Source organism: Oryzias latipes, chromosome 21 (genome assembly GCF_002234675.1).
Source record: "Oryzias latipes chromosome 21, ASM223467v1".
In the NCBI taxonomy this organism is placed as follows: Eukaryota; Metazoa; Chordata; class Actinopteri; order Beloniformes; family Adrianichthyidae; genus Oryzias; species Oryzias latipes.
The window spans coordinates 18,792,855-18,808,248 of record NC_019879.2 but is presented as its reverse complement, the minus strand read 5'-3'; the positions used below and the strand labels follow the sequence as shown (position 1 = coordinate 18,808,248).

General features: G+C 37.4%; 1 protein-coding gene across 1 annotated transcript in view; it reads left to right on the top strand.

Moving 5' to 3' along the window:
* erbb4 (erb-b2 receptor tyrosine kinase 4) overlaps positions 1–15,394 on the top strand; it is a 298,636-nt gene that overhangs the window by 131,314 nt on the left and 151,928 nt on the right. The window contains exon 2 of the mRNA XM_011489669.3: positions 7,526–7,677. Within this exon, the coding sequence (XP_011487971.1) occupies positions 7,526–7,677 (152 nt within the window). The remainder of the gene's footprint in view (positions 1–7,525; positions 7,678–15,394) is intronic.

Sequence of the window (15,394 nt, the reverse complement as noted above, 5' to 3'; positions counted from 1 at the left end):
CCATTTGTTGGGTTAATTGTTAAAGTGTCTTCTAAGATGCAGCATTTAAAAAAAAAAAAAAAACATTACAGGGGAGACACGATTTCCCAGTGTAGGAGAGGCTAAAATGGATTCCAACACCTGAACCTGGACAAAGACTGGCAGAGACACAGAATGAAATGCAACGGGAGGGACAAGGATAGAGTGGGAGGCCCGGGGCAGGAAAAGTTGGTTGCACATGGGGGGCTAGTGGCTGCCCCCAGGAGACTGGCTGAGAAGAACCTGAGCGCAAAACAAGTGTGTGAGTTCCACACCTCCACTCATCATCATCTCCCCTTGGGGAGCCTTTAAGCAGGCTACTTAAAACGAAGCTGGCTCTGAATACCAGCGCTCCACTGTAGCGTCTGTTCTGAATGTGACTGGATGGACATTAGATCTGGGAAAATAAGTGCAACTAATCTGACATTTATTTTAATGTCACAGTAATTAATAAATCAGAATAAAATCACATGACATTGGTGAAATTTAAGTGTTTTTTGAGTCTTTTTTTTTATTTATTTGGGGGGTAGCAGTGTTTAAGGGGAAATATTACAAAATAACGAACTACTGTAATTTCATTACTTTTGTCATCAACAGATAATTGTAACAAATTACAAAGTCGGTGATTAAATTACAATTACTTTACAATAGAAACCCTCAATACTTTGCTTTCATGTTTTAGAACAGTGAAACCATTGTAGGTGACTAATAAAATGAATTCATTTGTATAAGCAGTAGGCTCTGTCACCTTTCTCTCAGGTAAATGAAACAAAATGAGGATTAAAAAAAATAAAACAGAGTTACCGATGCACGCACAGCAATGCAGGGTTGGAAATCGATCAAAGTAAGATGGCGGAAGAAGGCACAAATATGAGTGTGGATGTATTTATAACTGTTTTCAGCAACTGGAAATATTAGCGTTGTTTTTAATTTGGTGAAAACATGTAAAGACATTACAGTTAAATGCAAGATTTGTCCTGTTCTCCACATCGTCAATGAGTGACCTGTCCAAGCTTGTGGTGAAAGTTGTCTATGGCCTCAGCTAGAATATTTCTGTGTCATTTTTCATACTGCTGTCTGAATTTTAATGAAGCCACATTAGGACTTGAACCCCTACTTTGCATAATGTCACTGGTTTAAATAAAATTAAATGAAAGACAAAGGTATCTTGTTTGTACAAGCTTTTTTCCCTTGAGAATTTATGTGAGTGGGGAAAAAAAAGAAATGTAACAAGTAGTGAATTCTAAATTGGTAAGGAGTAAAGTAATTCCCTTACAGTTTCATCTAACAACTGAAGTAAAGTAATCATTTACTCTTTAAAAGTAATTTACCCAACGCTAGTGGAGTGGGAGTTTGGGGTTTCTTTCTTTTTTTTAAAAAAAAGGAAGAAAGCCTTCACTTTCTTCACTTCTTATTGACATAAAACTATCACATCAAGCAAATATTTTCCTCTAATATTTAATATCTGTGTAAGGTCTTGCACAAAACTTTGGCTAATAACTACCCTGCAAAGTGCAACTTTATTCTGAACTTCCTCCACACTTATCTGGATTAGACGAATGAAAAGCAATAAGTTCAAGGTTTGTGGCAAAGTGGAGGCATTAACATTTCTTGTGGTACACAAGATGGAAAAACAAAGGTCTTTCTGGAAGGGACATGAGGGGAGGCCAAAGAGGACAATGAACACTGAGAGGAAAGACGCCCTCAAAGCTTTAGATGGGGCTTTGATTTTGTGTTTTAGTGACGACCACAACAGTGACATTCACCCAGGGGTTAGTGTTAACATAAAGGCCAACTTGAGTTTTGCTAATGGTCATTGTTGACCTTCTGCCAATAAGGCTGGCTGTGGGCATTTGATGGCAAACTTGATGAGGTCAGTAAAAGGTTTGGTTAGCAGAAGCTGAGGTTCAAAGTAAGGACGGAAAAAAGTATGCTCTTAGAAACCACCATTCCCTAAAAAATGATTGGGCAAAGTGCCTCTTAATGTCATTATGCATCAGTGTCTGCTGTGTTCTGGAAGTTGTCAGATCTTTAAAGGTCGTTTGATGTTCATGTGTTCTTTGGAGAATGAGTTTTCCTTGAATGCAAAGAAAGCCAACAGCAGGTATTACCATTGAGGAAAGTTGGGGCTCACTCAACCAGATTACTCCTCTGAGAGTTGGGAGTAATCTGGTTGAGATTCAGTCAAGTGCTTGTATATTGATGGGACCACATTAGTTTAGGCCCAGGCAGATCCATACATACAACATAATGCAACCATCCAGACAGCGGCACAGTCACACTCCTAACAAGCATGGTACTCCACCCAACCTCTCAGTCAGTCCCCCATGTCTTGAGCTTACTAGGATACGAACAACCTAAGGGCTGTATTGCGTCTGGCTTTTTATGCGTACATTACGTTGCATGTTAAAAAAAAAACAAAGATTGCCCCCCCCCCCCCCCCCCCCACACACACACACACACACACACACACACACACTCTTTGGTTGAGCTGGGAGCATCTGGGATTGTGGAGCCAGAGGGAGAGCCTGAGTAAGCCTGGAAAGGCTGTGTGATGGGAGATGCTGTGCCTGAAGCTCAAGAAAAATCAGGTACTTTCACCATGACAGGGATAATAAGAAGTGTTAGCATGGGACTCTGGCATGCAGGCAGATCACATTTGCAGGTGTTTTAAGTAGTTCAGTGATTCATTTTGGCTCACAGAAATGTCTCTCTAATATTAGTATTTGTAAAATATCCATAACAAGGAATTTCAGGTCATCAAGAAGTTTGAGTAAATTCATGTTGGCTTTTTAGACTTTTTTTTAACATACTAACGTTTTGACTAAATAATATTCTTGATAGATAAAATAAACAGATTTGTGGAATATCTTTGTCAAAGAATGTAAGCCACATTTGAAAGACTGCTATTTTTGTATGAGGTTTGGAAGCCTCTTCACTGCTGTCAGCAGCAGATTCAGCCAGAAGAGGTGAAAAGATTTGGGGTAATGAGGTGTTTGCTGGTGTCAGCCAATCATTCCAAGATATCTGGGGTTGATTTTTCTTGTTCAAAGAACTTTATTTCCAAAGAAATACAGAATAAAGAAAAGGGAATCTGACTGAACAACTTCATAAAATCTATTTTTGACATGGTTACCTTGAGATTATACAAGTAATTTATTGAATAGAGACATCAGAAAACATTACAAAAAATCACATCAATGTTACACAGACTCTATTTAGATAGGAATTGATTCTGAAAAACATAACAAAAACTGAATACAAAGATCCAGATGCACCAAGCAAAACTGTATTTTACTGCTTAGACCAGAACAGGAGTGATATTGCTAAACTTTGACTAAAACTAAGTCATGCCATTGTCACCAAAGATATGGATTTTAAAGACCAAAATATGCAAAAATTGAGTCTGATGGTTAGAAACTTTGAATATGGTAATTAGCTAAAATCCAAGAGGCCAAGACATTATACCATAGGTGGAAATGGAATGGAAGCAAAACAAAAACCATAGTCTTGTATTGAGGGTGTCTAAAGTACAAGACTCAGCTGAGTGGATTAAAACTATTACCTGGTGTGTTTAAAGCAGGGGACAGGAAAAAAAAAAAGACAACTAAGTCTGAAACTGTGAACACACAACCACTGAAGTAAATTAAACGAAAATGAAACTGAACACGACACAGAACCTTGCAGCAATTGAGCATGAATTAAAGGCAAATAAAACGCCCAATAAATAAAACAAGAGTGTTGATATGGCTCAACAAAAACCCTCCATAATTTAGGTTAAGTACCAACTTTGCATATGCAAATGTCTTAAATGCTACATAAAAAAATGCTCAGATAAACTGATGAATGCAGAAAACCTAATAAAGATGGTAATCACTGCAATATATGGCTGCAAAAGTATTCTGTTGCACACTGCTTTTGTATTTTATCTTAGTTTGATGGAAATGAGTTCAAAGATGCTTCAATTTTGTGTTTTATGTTCCTCATCAGTCTGTGTCGTGTTTGAATGCTGCTTATGAGTTGTGTGGCCAGATGAGTTATTAGTAAGCATTTTATTTTATGCTAAAGTCACGCTATGGAAATATTTTGGCTTTGAAAACTTCCATCAGCCGTAGAAACTGTGGTTACAAAGTTAAAGTATGAATGTGAACATTTTAAAGACCATATGGGGAGAACGACAGCATTACTGGTAGATGGCCAGAGCTCAGAGGGCGGTGAGAGGTTACTGTTACTGGACCATGCCATCATTGAGAACAGTCATCTAGTTATTGTTTCTGTTGCTTATTAAAATGCTCAGCAGATGGGTGATAATCTGGGCCCTGATTACCACCAGAAGCATTGGCTTGTAACTCACACTTAGCCACCAAAGCTCATCGAGGGAAACATTAGGGGACAGAGGAAAAGTCTGTCCTCAGATTTATGACAGTATTCAGCGTGTCTGACAGAAAATGCATTTTCCACCATTCAAGGAAGTGCTTCACCTTACTTTTAACAAGGTCCCTCTGTTTATTCAAAGCACGTTAGCTACGCTCAGCTATTGACAATGTTTACTTATGTAAGTGACATTTGCAACTTGACTTAATTCAGTCGGTGACTGGGTATTGAGATGACCTTTCAGTTGCTCTGCTGGCAGAAGCTTATAAACCTTGGCGGCTTTATTGACAGTCAATAATCGCACAAGGCACCACTGATGAAGTTGTTCTGTTGGAGCAGAAATCTTAACAATGTAGTGCCTGTGCAAATCTAATGGTGAAATGTATAAAATTAATTATGGATGAAAACTCAGCTTGGGGGCATGTCTGTCTCTATGGAAACTCGTAATGCTTTTATATTTGCATTATGTAAAGGATAAAAAGTCACTGCTTTCTGGCTGAAGTGACTGTCACAGACAGAGAACGTACTCAGGTCGTTTCTGATGGTTATCATCTGAATATATTTGGAATGTGTAGCTGTCAGTCTAATAAAAATATGCACTTTGCAATATTCCACCACTGAGAGATCTCTTCAAAATATATTTGTCCCCAGTAAAATCTGTTTTGATGGCTTAAAATTACTGTAGCAATCTAGCTATATAGCAAAAACAATGAGTGGTATTTTCTACAAGCCATCATATTTCTGGACCATAAGTCGCATTAGAGTACAAGTCACTGGAGCTAAAAAAAAATACACAAGTAAAAAAAACAACCAAATGTATATATTTAAAAAAACAAAACAAAAAAAATGCCCCTCTCACCCTCCCGCGGGTGGTTTCTCACCCAAGCTCTGGTCCTCTACCAGAGGCCTGGGAGCTCTAGCTAGCTGTTCCTAGCACTGTACTTTTCTGGACTGAGGTCTTTCCGGGTATCTGTTGCAGCCACTCCTCCAGCTTGGGAGTTACTGCCCCGAGTGCTCCAATTACCACAGGCACCACTGTCACCTTCACCTTCCAGGCTTTCTCCAGTTATTCTCTGAGTCCCTGGTATTTCTCCAGTTTCTCATGTTCCTTCTTCCTGATGTTTCCATCGCTTGACACTGCCACATCCACAACAACGGCTTTCCTCTGTTCTTTATCCACCACTACAATGTCTGGTTGGTTTGACCGTCAACGGATAATTGTAACATGACCATAAATATATATATATTTATTATATATAATTTTAGTCCTGAGTATAAATTGCATCCCTGGCTAGATTACGCAAAAGAAAGAAAACATGCAATTTATAATCCAAAAAGTATGGTAATTAATTTATTCTGCAATCTGTTGCAACCTTTCTTTTTTTCAACATTTTTTACTTTTGAAAGTTGTCCAATGTATAATGCCAGTCTTGTTTTTTACGTAATCTACAGGACAAAAAGCAACAACATTCCAAAGGAAAGAAAGGAATTCCATAATTCTACTGGAAAAATGTGTCCTGGGTCTTTTACATTCTGCTTTTTGATGGTCAGACCCAGACGTTTTGTATTTGACACAAAAAAACAGTTTAAGCAAAATGTGATCTAATGCTAAGCTGGCTTAACAATTCCTTTTTTTTCCTAATATTACAGAAAGAAAAAGTTTCCCGTGAGACAGTTTTGATATTTCTTTTTGACATCTCCAGCTATGTATTGTACTGCGTGTGTTTTTTTGCTGTTGTTGGCCCGTGCTATATTTACTTCAAACTGCTCGTGCACCGCTCAGGTTTTCACGGTCAGCAGGCTTTCCGAAGGCATGCTTGAGGAATCATATGGGTATAAAAAAATAAATTTCACCACACATCACATGCCACAATGCCCCTATCGTCTGATTTCAGTGCCCTGCCCCAAGGGTTCAATAACAGTTTATTACACCTATCCTCGCTTTATGACCCTTCCCCACCTCCACCCGCTCTCCTCAAGCCCACGCTAACTGTTATTGAAAACACCCAGCTCTGCAGTATATCATTTCTGAGCACCACTGAATGCAACGTACCACATGGCCAATCAGCACTTGATCATGTGGGCATTGTTCAGGTCACATTGGAATAGCTCCGCTTATCTAATATCAGCTAAGATGTGAAAGTATTGAAACACAATCCCATTTGTCTTAACAGCACCATTTGTCTTTACCCTGGGGCAAAAAGTTTTGTTTGTTTTAACCTGTATTTGTTTTTCAAAGTGCAAATTGACCAGATTCTTTCTGTGTGTAAATGGGAGAAAAAGGTAAAAGAATCATGAAAACAGATGCGTTGAAGAACAGCTGAATGCAGTGAGGAGGGCATAGAACATGTTCAAGCTCAGTGTAGATCAAAGAACTAGATGCAGTAGATCTTGAATAGCAATGTAAACTCCCCTTAAAGATCCTTGAGGCAGGAGTGTTCAAAGAGAGATGTGACTCCCGTGACAGTGTGGCAAGACTCAGTGCAGTGTCTGTCAGCCCCTCTATTACAGCACAGACCTCTCTGTGTGCATGAAGACAATGTATTTGGAAGAAAACTTCACCAAAGCTCATAAAACAGTTCCTCAAAAAAAGAAAAAGTTGAGATGTGCACATTTTACTGTTTAGGTTATGGTTGATTTTTGTTCTTCCTCTCATTAGTTTGCACATATGTCCAAAAATGTATGGTTTCATCCAAGTTTATAGGTAACACCAGCAGACTGGGCATATGGTTTGGGTTATCTTAGGTGAAAAAAAGACTTTTTAATTACTTGTCAAGTGACCGGCCCATTTAGCCATTAAAGAGCCCCTATTCGCCTCGTGAGTACAAAGGAAGTGATGAAAGGAAGCTCGGAGGTGCAGTGGTTTCTCTGCATGACTGCACGACCCTATTAGACAGTTAAATTTTTTTTCTTGTAATTTCTATGATTGAAAAACATTCTGTATCAAATTTAGATGAAGTTTAGTTTATTTCAGTCAACAAGTTGTCAATCAGCAAACACTGTTAATTCAAATTGGCCAAACAATGTAGTGGTTTCTAAGCAGCTCCTTCAGATGGAAAACAGATGCCACATGTGTACGTTGGCTAAATTAACACGCTCTTCTTTTTTTGTGTTTGTTCTTGCTGTTTTTCAGTGTGTACTGGTACCGAGAACAAGCTGAGCACATTGTCTGATCTGGAGCAGCAGTATCGCACGCTGAGAAAATACTATGAAAACTGTGAGGTCGTGATGGGCAACCTCGAGATCACGAGCATCGACCGAAGTCGCAACCTCACATTCCTCAGGGTAAGAACAGGATACATTTACCAAAAAGAAAGTATTCATCATGTGCACTTAGATTTATTGGTCTATAACAATGCAACTGCTCTGTAAAATATTGTAAACAAATTACAGACTCTTAAAAGCAGTAAGCGTTATGCTGTTTTTTTTTGTTTGTTTTTTTTTTTTTAAGTGCATGAATTTACTTTAAAAAAAAGAAAAAAAAGATGCCCATTAAATCAGGTGATTTATTGCTTCAGCACAAGTGAAGTTTTATTATCTTGTTATCTCACTTGACCTTGTCATCCAGAAAGCTTCTTGGATTTTTCTTTCACGTCCAATCATCACTTAGATTACTTCTCTGTATAAACCAATGCTAAGCAGATGGAAACATTGTTCTAATCAGGGACAATCAGTCGTCTTCTCGGAGAGTGCGCCTAGTCTTGCACCATGTAATCGAAATCCAAATAGTTTAAACACCTTATCTCCTTTCTGATTGAACATGAAACAGACAGAGAAAAGAAATGGACGACTCCATTAAAAATGGACGTCAGAGAAAATTCCAAGAATTATGAAAACTTCTTGATTGATTGGGATCTGAAACTGAGCATGTGAGCTTGATGAAAGAGGAGTAGTCACACATGGTTACTCTGAAATGGAAAAGCCAAAGGGAGAACTACTTGATTATAGGTTGCATCCGAAAGCAAACTTATGATATGCTGAAAAAGAAATCACCCAAAGCTTATGAACACTCTAACATACAAAATGCTTCTTTTATGCAAGGATAGTAAAGATGGACGGGTGGATGGACAGTCTATTTCATTTAAATAGTGTGGTGACATTGTTGGTAAATTCAAGTCAATGTTCTATCTGGTTTGCTTTTAGACCAAACTAGATTAGAATGTCCCACAGTTAGTAGCATCTGATCATTTTTGGAAGGAATATTGACCTAAAAGACATAAAACATGAAAAATCCCACTAATTTTCTCATTATTTTCTGATATTATTTACCTTTTTATCTATTCTACTCCTCATTTCTAATATATCTTCAAACTTTTTTTTTAATTCTCTGATATGTGAAGATTTGTCCCACCTCTCCAAAAACAGCAAATATTTAACAGCACTTACATTGTTTTAAGTTCTCTATTTGTTTAAGTTTTTGCATCTACACCACCGTCAAATCCCACCAGTGTTCCCTTAGAAGTGAGATCTCAGTTTTTATCCTCCTCACACTTCACACTCGATGCTCAGAAAATAACATAAGACTCTCAGAAGATAACATCCAAATGAGTACAATGCAGATGCAAAACTTCCAAAAACTGCACCATGACTTTAAATTCCTACTTCTTTTGTTCAACTTAGATGGACACAAAAGCAGCATCAGCCCTGATCTCCACCAATACGAGGGCAACTTTAGCTTGGTAGTGATATGTTATAAAATCATTACAAAACAGAAATTTGCTGCCATAAAATAAAATAAAATAAAATAAAATAAAATAAAACGTCCACATTCTAAAATTCTCCTCTTCTCTTTAGACCTTCCAGATTTCACAAAAACCCAGTTTGCACTCTGCACTACGTTCACAGTACAACTCCATTTTTTTTTTTTTTTTAAGAGGGGGGTTTGGGAGTTGTTGTGGTAAAGTGCTGATAAAATAATTGCACACATTTTGCTTTGTAGGTCAACTTGACTAAAAACACTTTGCAGAGAAAGCATCCCCAGTACAATGAACTGTGTTTTGCTGATGAAGCAAAGAATTGAGGAAAGTATGGCAAAAAAATAGAGGTTTTGTTTTTTTTGGATGAAAATATCAAGATTGGTCAAAAGCTAGATTTATTTTTTTCTGCCAAGTGTGATTACCTTTTACCTGCAAATAAATAATCTGCACCCTAAAAATGTCCTCACTTTAGCTTAAGCATGTGTAAACCTAGTGTCATGTGTGCACCTACTGCTTAAAGGCAAACACTGCAAGGCCAGGTTGAGAGTCCAATTAGTACAAGACCTTTTTTAGATGGCTACATTACACCACTAGTCATTTACAAAACATCTCCCTGTGGCATGTTCCTGCCAGGGTCCTCCACCTTTCAGTGGATAGCAATTAAAACAGGTTAATTGAAGATGCTAATTAGGAACATGATGTGCCAAACAGCAAGGGAGCCAAAGGGCAGGGTGCAGTGCGTATTTTTAGGGAATATTATTATTTTTATGATAAGACACATTAATAACATGCCTCCCCAGGGAGCTTAAAATTCACCTTGACGTACAGAAGAAGTAAAAAAAAAAAAAAAAGGAAGGAAAAAACCCTCTTGTGCAGCAGCTTACCATGCCACCTGTCTCTGGGAGGTGATTGAAACTGATGCCTGAGCATTGGCTCCTTCTTTTGAAGATAGCCAACAGATTGATGGCTGCTTCCCAAAGCCCCTCAAACAGCTTTAGGTGTAAATAGAGTCGATCTTCCAAACTGCCTCCACGACAGATGAATCAGCTTTTGCAAAGTGATTAATAACTGCAAGCAAGATGCTTTTATCTTCGCTCACATATGCACATTTGTACTCTGACAGAGAGCAGAGTTCACATGTTTAGACCACTGTTAACTCCGCATTATTGTTTTTGAAAGGCAACCTCATTCCAAGAAGTTACTCACATTGTAACATGTAAGCTAATATGTAATTGTGCTTTTCATCAGAGGCCTTAAACAGGTTATCAAACATTTATGTTAATTGTAATTCTAAACTCCAAGTGTTTCGTGAAGGAAAAACCAAAGTGAGTCTATTTAAACCTAAAATATTTTAACTTTACCACATTGAACATGACAGTTTTAAGCCAAATTATTCATTTGACAAAGATTAAATGCTTAAAATTCATTTATTTTTTTATTATTCTTATTTACAAATTATGTAAATCATCTTTTTATGGTATACTATTATCTATTCTAAATATTTAAAATTCCAAAATAAAGCTTTTAAATTATAGGAAAACAACTGGCAAAACTGTTCTGCAGGAATAAATGTAGATGTGATTGTGTGCAGACAACGTTGCTAAAATTTTTAATTCTAAATTGAAATTTTAAGGTGGCTTCAAAACAAAAATAATGATAAATTAAAAATCCAATCAGGGATTGAATACAAAGATAAAACAATTCCACCTAACCTTATTTTTTCATTAGTTAACTGAAGTTTAAAACCCAGATTTTAATTTCTCTGATGAAAACCTTTTTTTTTCTTGTCTTTTTTATTTGCTATTATTTGTCACTTGTGTTAAACCTGCACTTAACGTATCTCAGGTTGTGTCCGAATTCCTTTACTACTCACTTCTTAGACTATATTTTAACTGTCAGCCAAATAGTGCACTATAAATGCATTTGTCATGTTATGTAGTGCTGATTTGAATGTACAATTCCAAAATCCAGTGCCCTAGAAATTTCCCAGGAGTCTCTGTTGGAACATTTTTTTTGAAAAGACAAAAAGTATTACATTTTTTTTTTATACATCATCTAAGTTTTCATCTTCAAAATATAATGGATTCATAAATAGTCTTTATAAAATGTTCATATTTTTTCTAAAGTTTTTACTTGATGAGAACATGGTGCCTGAATTGATTTGAAAACCCAGGGCATTGGATTTGAAAGGGTTTTCAGGGAGGGAATTCAGTCATACTGTTGCCTCAGATTTGTAATGCAGTCTGTTTATGTAGCCCATAATGTTTTGATTTAATTTGATTTCTTGATTTATTTCAAGCATTGTAGTCACCTGGGAACAAAGAAAAATGAAATATCTATTTTTTTTTTACAAAATAAGATAACGCTCAGGTGGGATTAATATTTACATACAAGTTACCTACTTAAATTGTCCAGCCTTATTATGGTCTTTGCAAAAGCCAGATATGTTAACCTAACCTGAATTGTCCTAATTTGTCTGATTATAGTTTAAAATTCATGTGACATGTTTTGATTTTTTTTAAACAAAAAATACAAATTCTAAAAACAAGAGAAGTGTTAAAATGTGAGTGCAATGTGAAGCAAAAAAAAAAAACAGGCTATGCTACTCTGGAGTTGCTCTTAGTTCCCACAGAATTTAAAGAATCTTTTGTTGCACTCTATCCCTGTCTCTTCCCATCTTTCTTCATATTTCTTTTTGACTGACATATTTGTCCCTTAGGCACCATAAGTGCCCTCCCTAGTTTCCTAATTTCCCATGCACTGTTAGATGAGCACAGATTACGCTGGCCCCATGCTCCTCAGCAAACTCCTTCAATATTAATGAAGACTGATGAAGTGCTAGGGAGCCCCTGTCTTTCAACCCCGACCTAGATTGGATTGACAGTTGCAATTAACGTCTCTTCAAGTTCATTTCCATCACTTTAATTTGACACGAAAAAGGACAGTGTGGGGCTGGAAGTGACACCATTGAGAGAGAAAGAGGGAGAGTTCCTGAGGAGAATGGCTAGTGAGGGATAATAGGGTGAAAAAGTTTGTCCGGGGACACAAAGCCACACTGAGGCAAGGGACACTTGTTTCAGAAGCGCCTCACATTTGTCAAGTAGCTGAAATGATTTTTTTGGAGCTTGCTTTTACTCTCTGAAAATCACCCTTACATGTTTTTTTTTTTGCATATGTTAATGCGGTTTTCTGTCACTGAGAACGCTTGTCTTTTAGGAAGATGGATGTGAGAATCAGGTTTGGACATAAATAATTGTATAAAAAACGAGCAGGGATTGATGTTCAGAGTGTGGCTTTCCACATGTCAATATAAAAAAGATTGTGTGATATAACATTGGAAACTTGTGTGGTTTTCCGTAAAATTATTTAAGAAACAGTTCAAACCTGTTTCACGTTTTCTTTTGCTGCCTTTCTTTATTATCTAGCATCTTTTTTTTTTTCTGTCTTAAAATGCTCCGGTGCTCAAATAAAAGAAATGCTCTCAAAAGGAAGTAACAATCTAAAAGTGCTTTTTTATTTTTCCAATTCACATTTTTGTGTGTAGGAATTTTCACAAGTGAAATACAAGTTAGTGAGTCTTCTTGCAGAAGTCTGTGGACTCATGATTTACACATCCTACTAGTACGGTGGCCCTGAAGTGCAAATTGGTGTTCACTCTATAATTAAAAAAGCGAAACAAGTGAAAAATAAAACATTACTTTTTAATAATTATCATAATATTGGATTGGATTTTTCTGTGCTTTTCCAGACGCTCAAACCGCTTGCAATGTGTCCATTATTCATTAATTCCTCATTCATACCTGGTAATGGTAAACTATAGATGTAGCCACAGCTGCCCTGGGGCAGACTGACAGAGGTGTGGCTGCCTCTGACTATCACCAGGACATTCATACGCATTCATACACCAGTGGAGCCACACTGGAGGCAGGGAGGGTGAAGTGTCTTGCTCAAGGGGGAGCAGGGATAACCGCCATTACTTCAATCACTGGCAGACTTTTTCAACCACAGTTCAGAAATTTAAGCAACATTTCAGAAACCAAAACACGATTCTGGGGGAAAAAAGAAACATTTTGGAAACCAAACGTAATTTCCAGAAATCAAAGTGAAATGGTAAAAAATAAGACCAGAAAAAGGTAATTTTGGACATTGCTTATGAATGAAGATTTTTTTTTTCTTTGAATTTGTCTTTGAATAAAAGTCTAGGGAAAATAAAGGTTAAATGACCAACATCAATGTTTTTAAGATTCAATCAGTTAAAGCAAGAGAGGAATATTAAAAGTCATGATTATGGAGCATATTCACATATATTGCTTTTTTAATTGTCATTGTGATCTTTAAAATGTGTCTGTCGAGTGATTTGTTGGTGTGATTTGCACTTCTGGGCCACCGTAAACTAGAAATAAAACCATCTGTTATTCTAGGGGTGTTCTTTTTCTCTCTCTCTCTCTATGCCTTTTTCCAGGTCGCATCCTGTCAGCAACAGTAGCTGATGCTTTTATTTTTTAGAGCAACATCTTAAAACTACTTTGTTATATTCAGGAAACGGCATAAGTGACTTGGAGTAATATTTTATATTTAAATATGTGTGGTTTTTTTTTTTGTTTTTGTTTCTCTATTGTAGTATATTAAATAATAAGTTATCATTTACTTTTGACTAATAACATGTGTTTGAAATGGAGAAAAAGAAAGCATGGTTTTCCAAAAAAAGTTTTGCGATGACAGAGTTTGAAAAAAGAGTGAAAAAATAGGGAACAGCTATTCTAAATTGTTTGCCTTCTGTCCCATGCATCACGAAAAATGCAGCTTCCCTTTCCAGTTTGCAAACTTTGAACAGCACATCGTCTGTGAGGAGGGGCAGGGAAGGACATCCAGGGTGGCTTTTTTTAATTTCTTTTCTTTCTTATTCCACTGGGTGTGCGCAGGCACAAAAGAAGCGATAGTCCTTATCCTAATGTAGCAGTAACAGACCGTATTCAGAGGCAGGCGAGGGGAGAAGCAGAACGAGGCCGGGACAATAGCCCACTCTGCTTTTAGGCTTCATATCTGCCTCCCTCTGCAGCGCAGGGGAAAAATAAATAAATAAAACAAAACACCAATGATATGGACCATCTTCTCAGGAGGATTGAAATCAATTTCCCCCCACTGCAACCTAGATGAGTCCTTTTTTTTCTTTTTTTTTGTCTTCCCCATTAAGAAAGTCCAGCTGATAACATTGCTTATTTATAAGTAATGGTGGGGGGATTTATTTAACCCCCACCCACCAGAAATACTCTTTATGTATTCAACCTGTATTGGTAAGTCTATGCATAATAATGGGGAACCTTGTGGTTTTTACCTTGTGTTGTAAAGCTGTCATATCTCTTTAAGTTTCCGAGAAATGTTTTTTTTTTTTTTTTCTTTGTTTTTTCGTTCTTTGTCTGAAACGGACTCTTATCTGCATGGACACCCAAACGGGTCGCAGAGATAGAAACACACTCATTAGCATTTTTTTTAAGCATCCCACCAAAAGACGCAGTGCACATATAAACAATGCATAACCTCATATAACTGAAACCTTGTCATGGTCACGAGCAAAAACGTTGTTCCTCTCCTGGCTGCAAGCAAAACTAAACACCGTCCCCAGCTCTCCTTGTGCTAAATATTCAGTGTTTAAACAAAATCTCATTAGAATTACATAGCCATTTAGCTAAGTGACACAGGGTGTAATTGTACCATCCATCAATTGCTATGTAATAACACAGTTGGAGGAGTTAAATGTTGATTAGCCGTCAGCAATTTCAACAGTGGGTTTGGGGGAAAAATAACCAGGAGGGATCAGTCGGGGTGACGAGTGGCCTTGGAAGGTATTGTTGTCAGGGTCGCTGATCCGTGCGAGCCAAATTAATTTGGAAGGGATTAAAACAAAGTGTCAAAGGCAGATGGAGATGCTCCTTCAGCCCCTGATTGCTGGGTTTCCTCTCTTGCTTTGACTGATTGACACTTAATAATTCCCTCTGGCTGTTTAGCCTTTTTTTATGTTTCCTATGGTCAGGTGACTGTATTGCTCTTTAAATATGATACAAAAATGTCAGAAATTTGCTGTGGAAAATACACCAACAACAGAATGTTTTGGGTAACTGAATGAGGGGCAATAACATTGAAGTGTTTATTTTTAATTAAGAAAAGAGATTTTAAATTTGCGGCGCCTTCCGTCCGTGATACCAGGGTTGGAATCCGGGCTGCTCCCTATTCCCTTCTCTGCTGCTGTGCCGGTCCCAAGCCCGGATAAATTGAGAGGGTTGCGTCAGGAAGGGCATCCGGTGTAA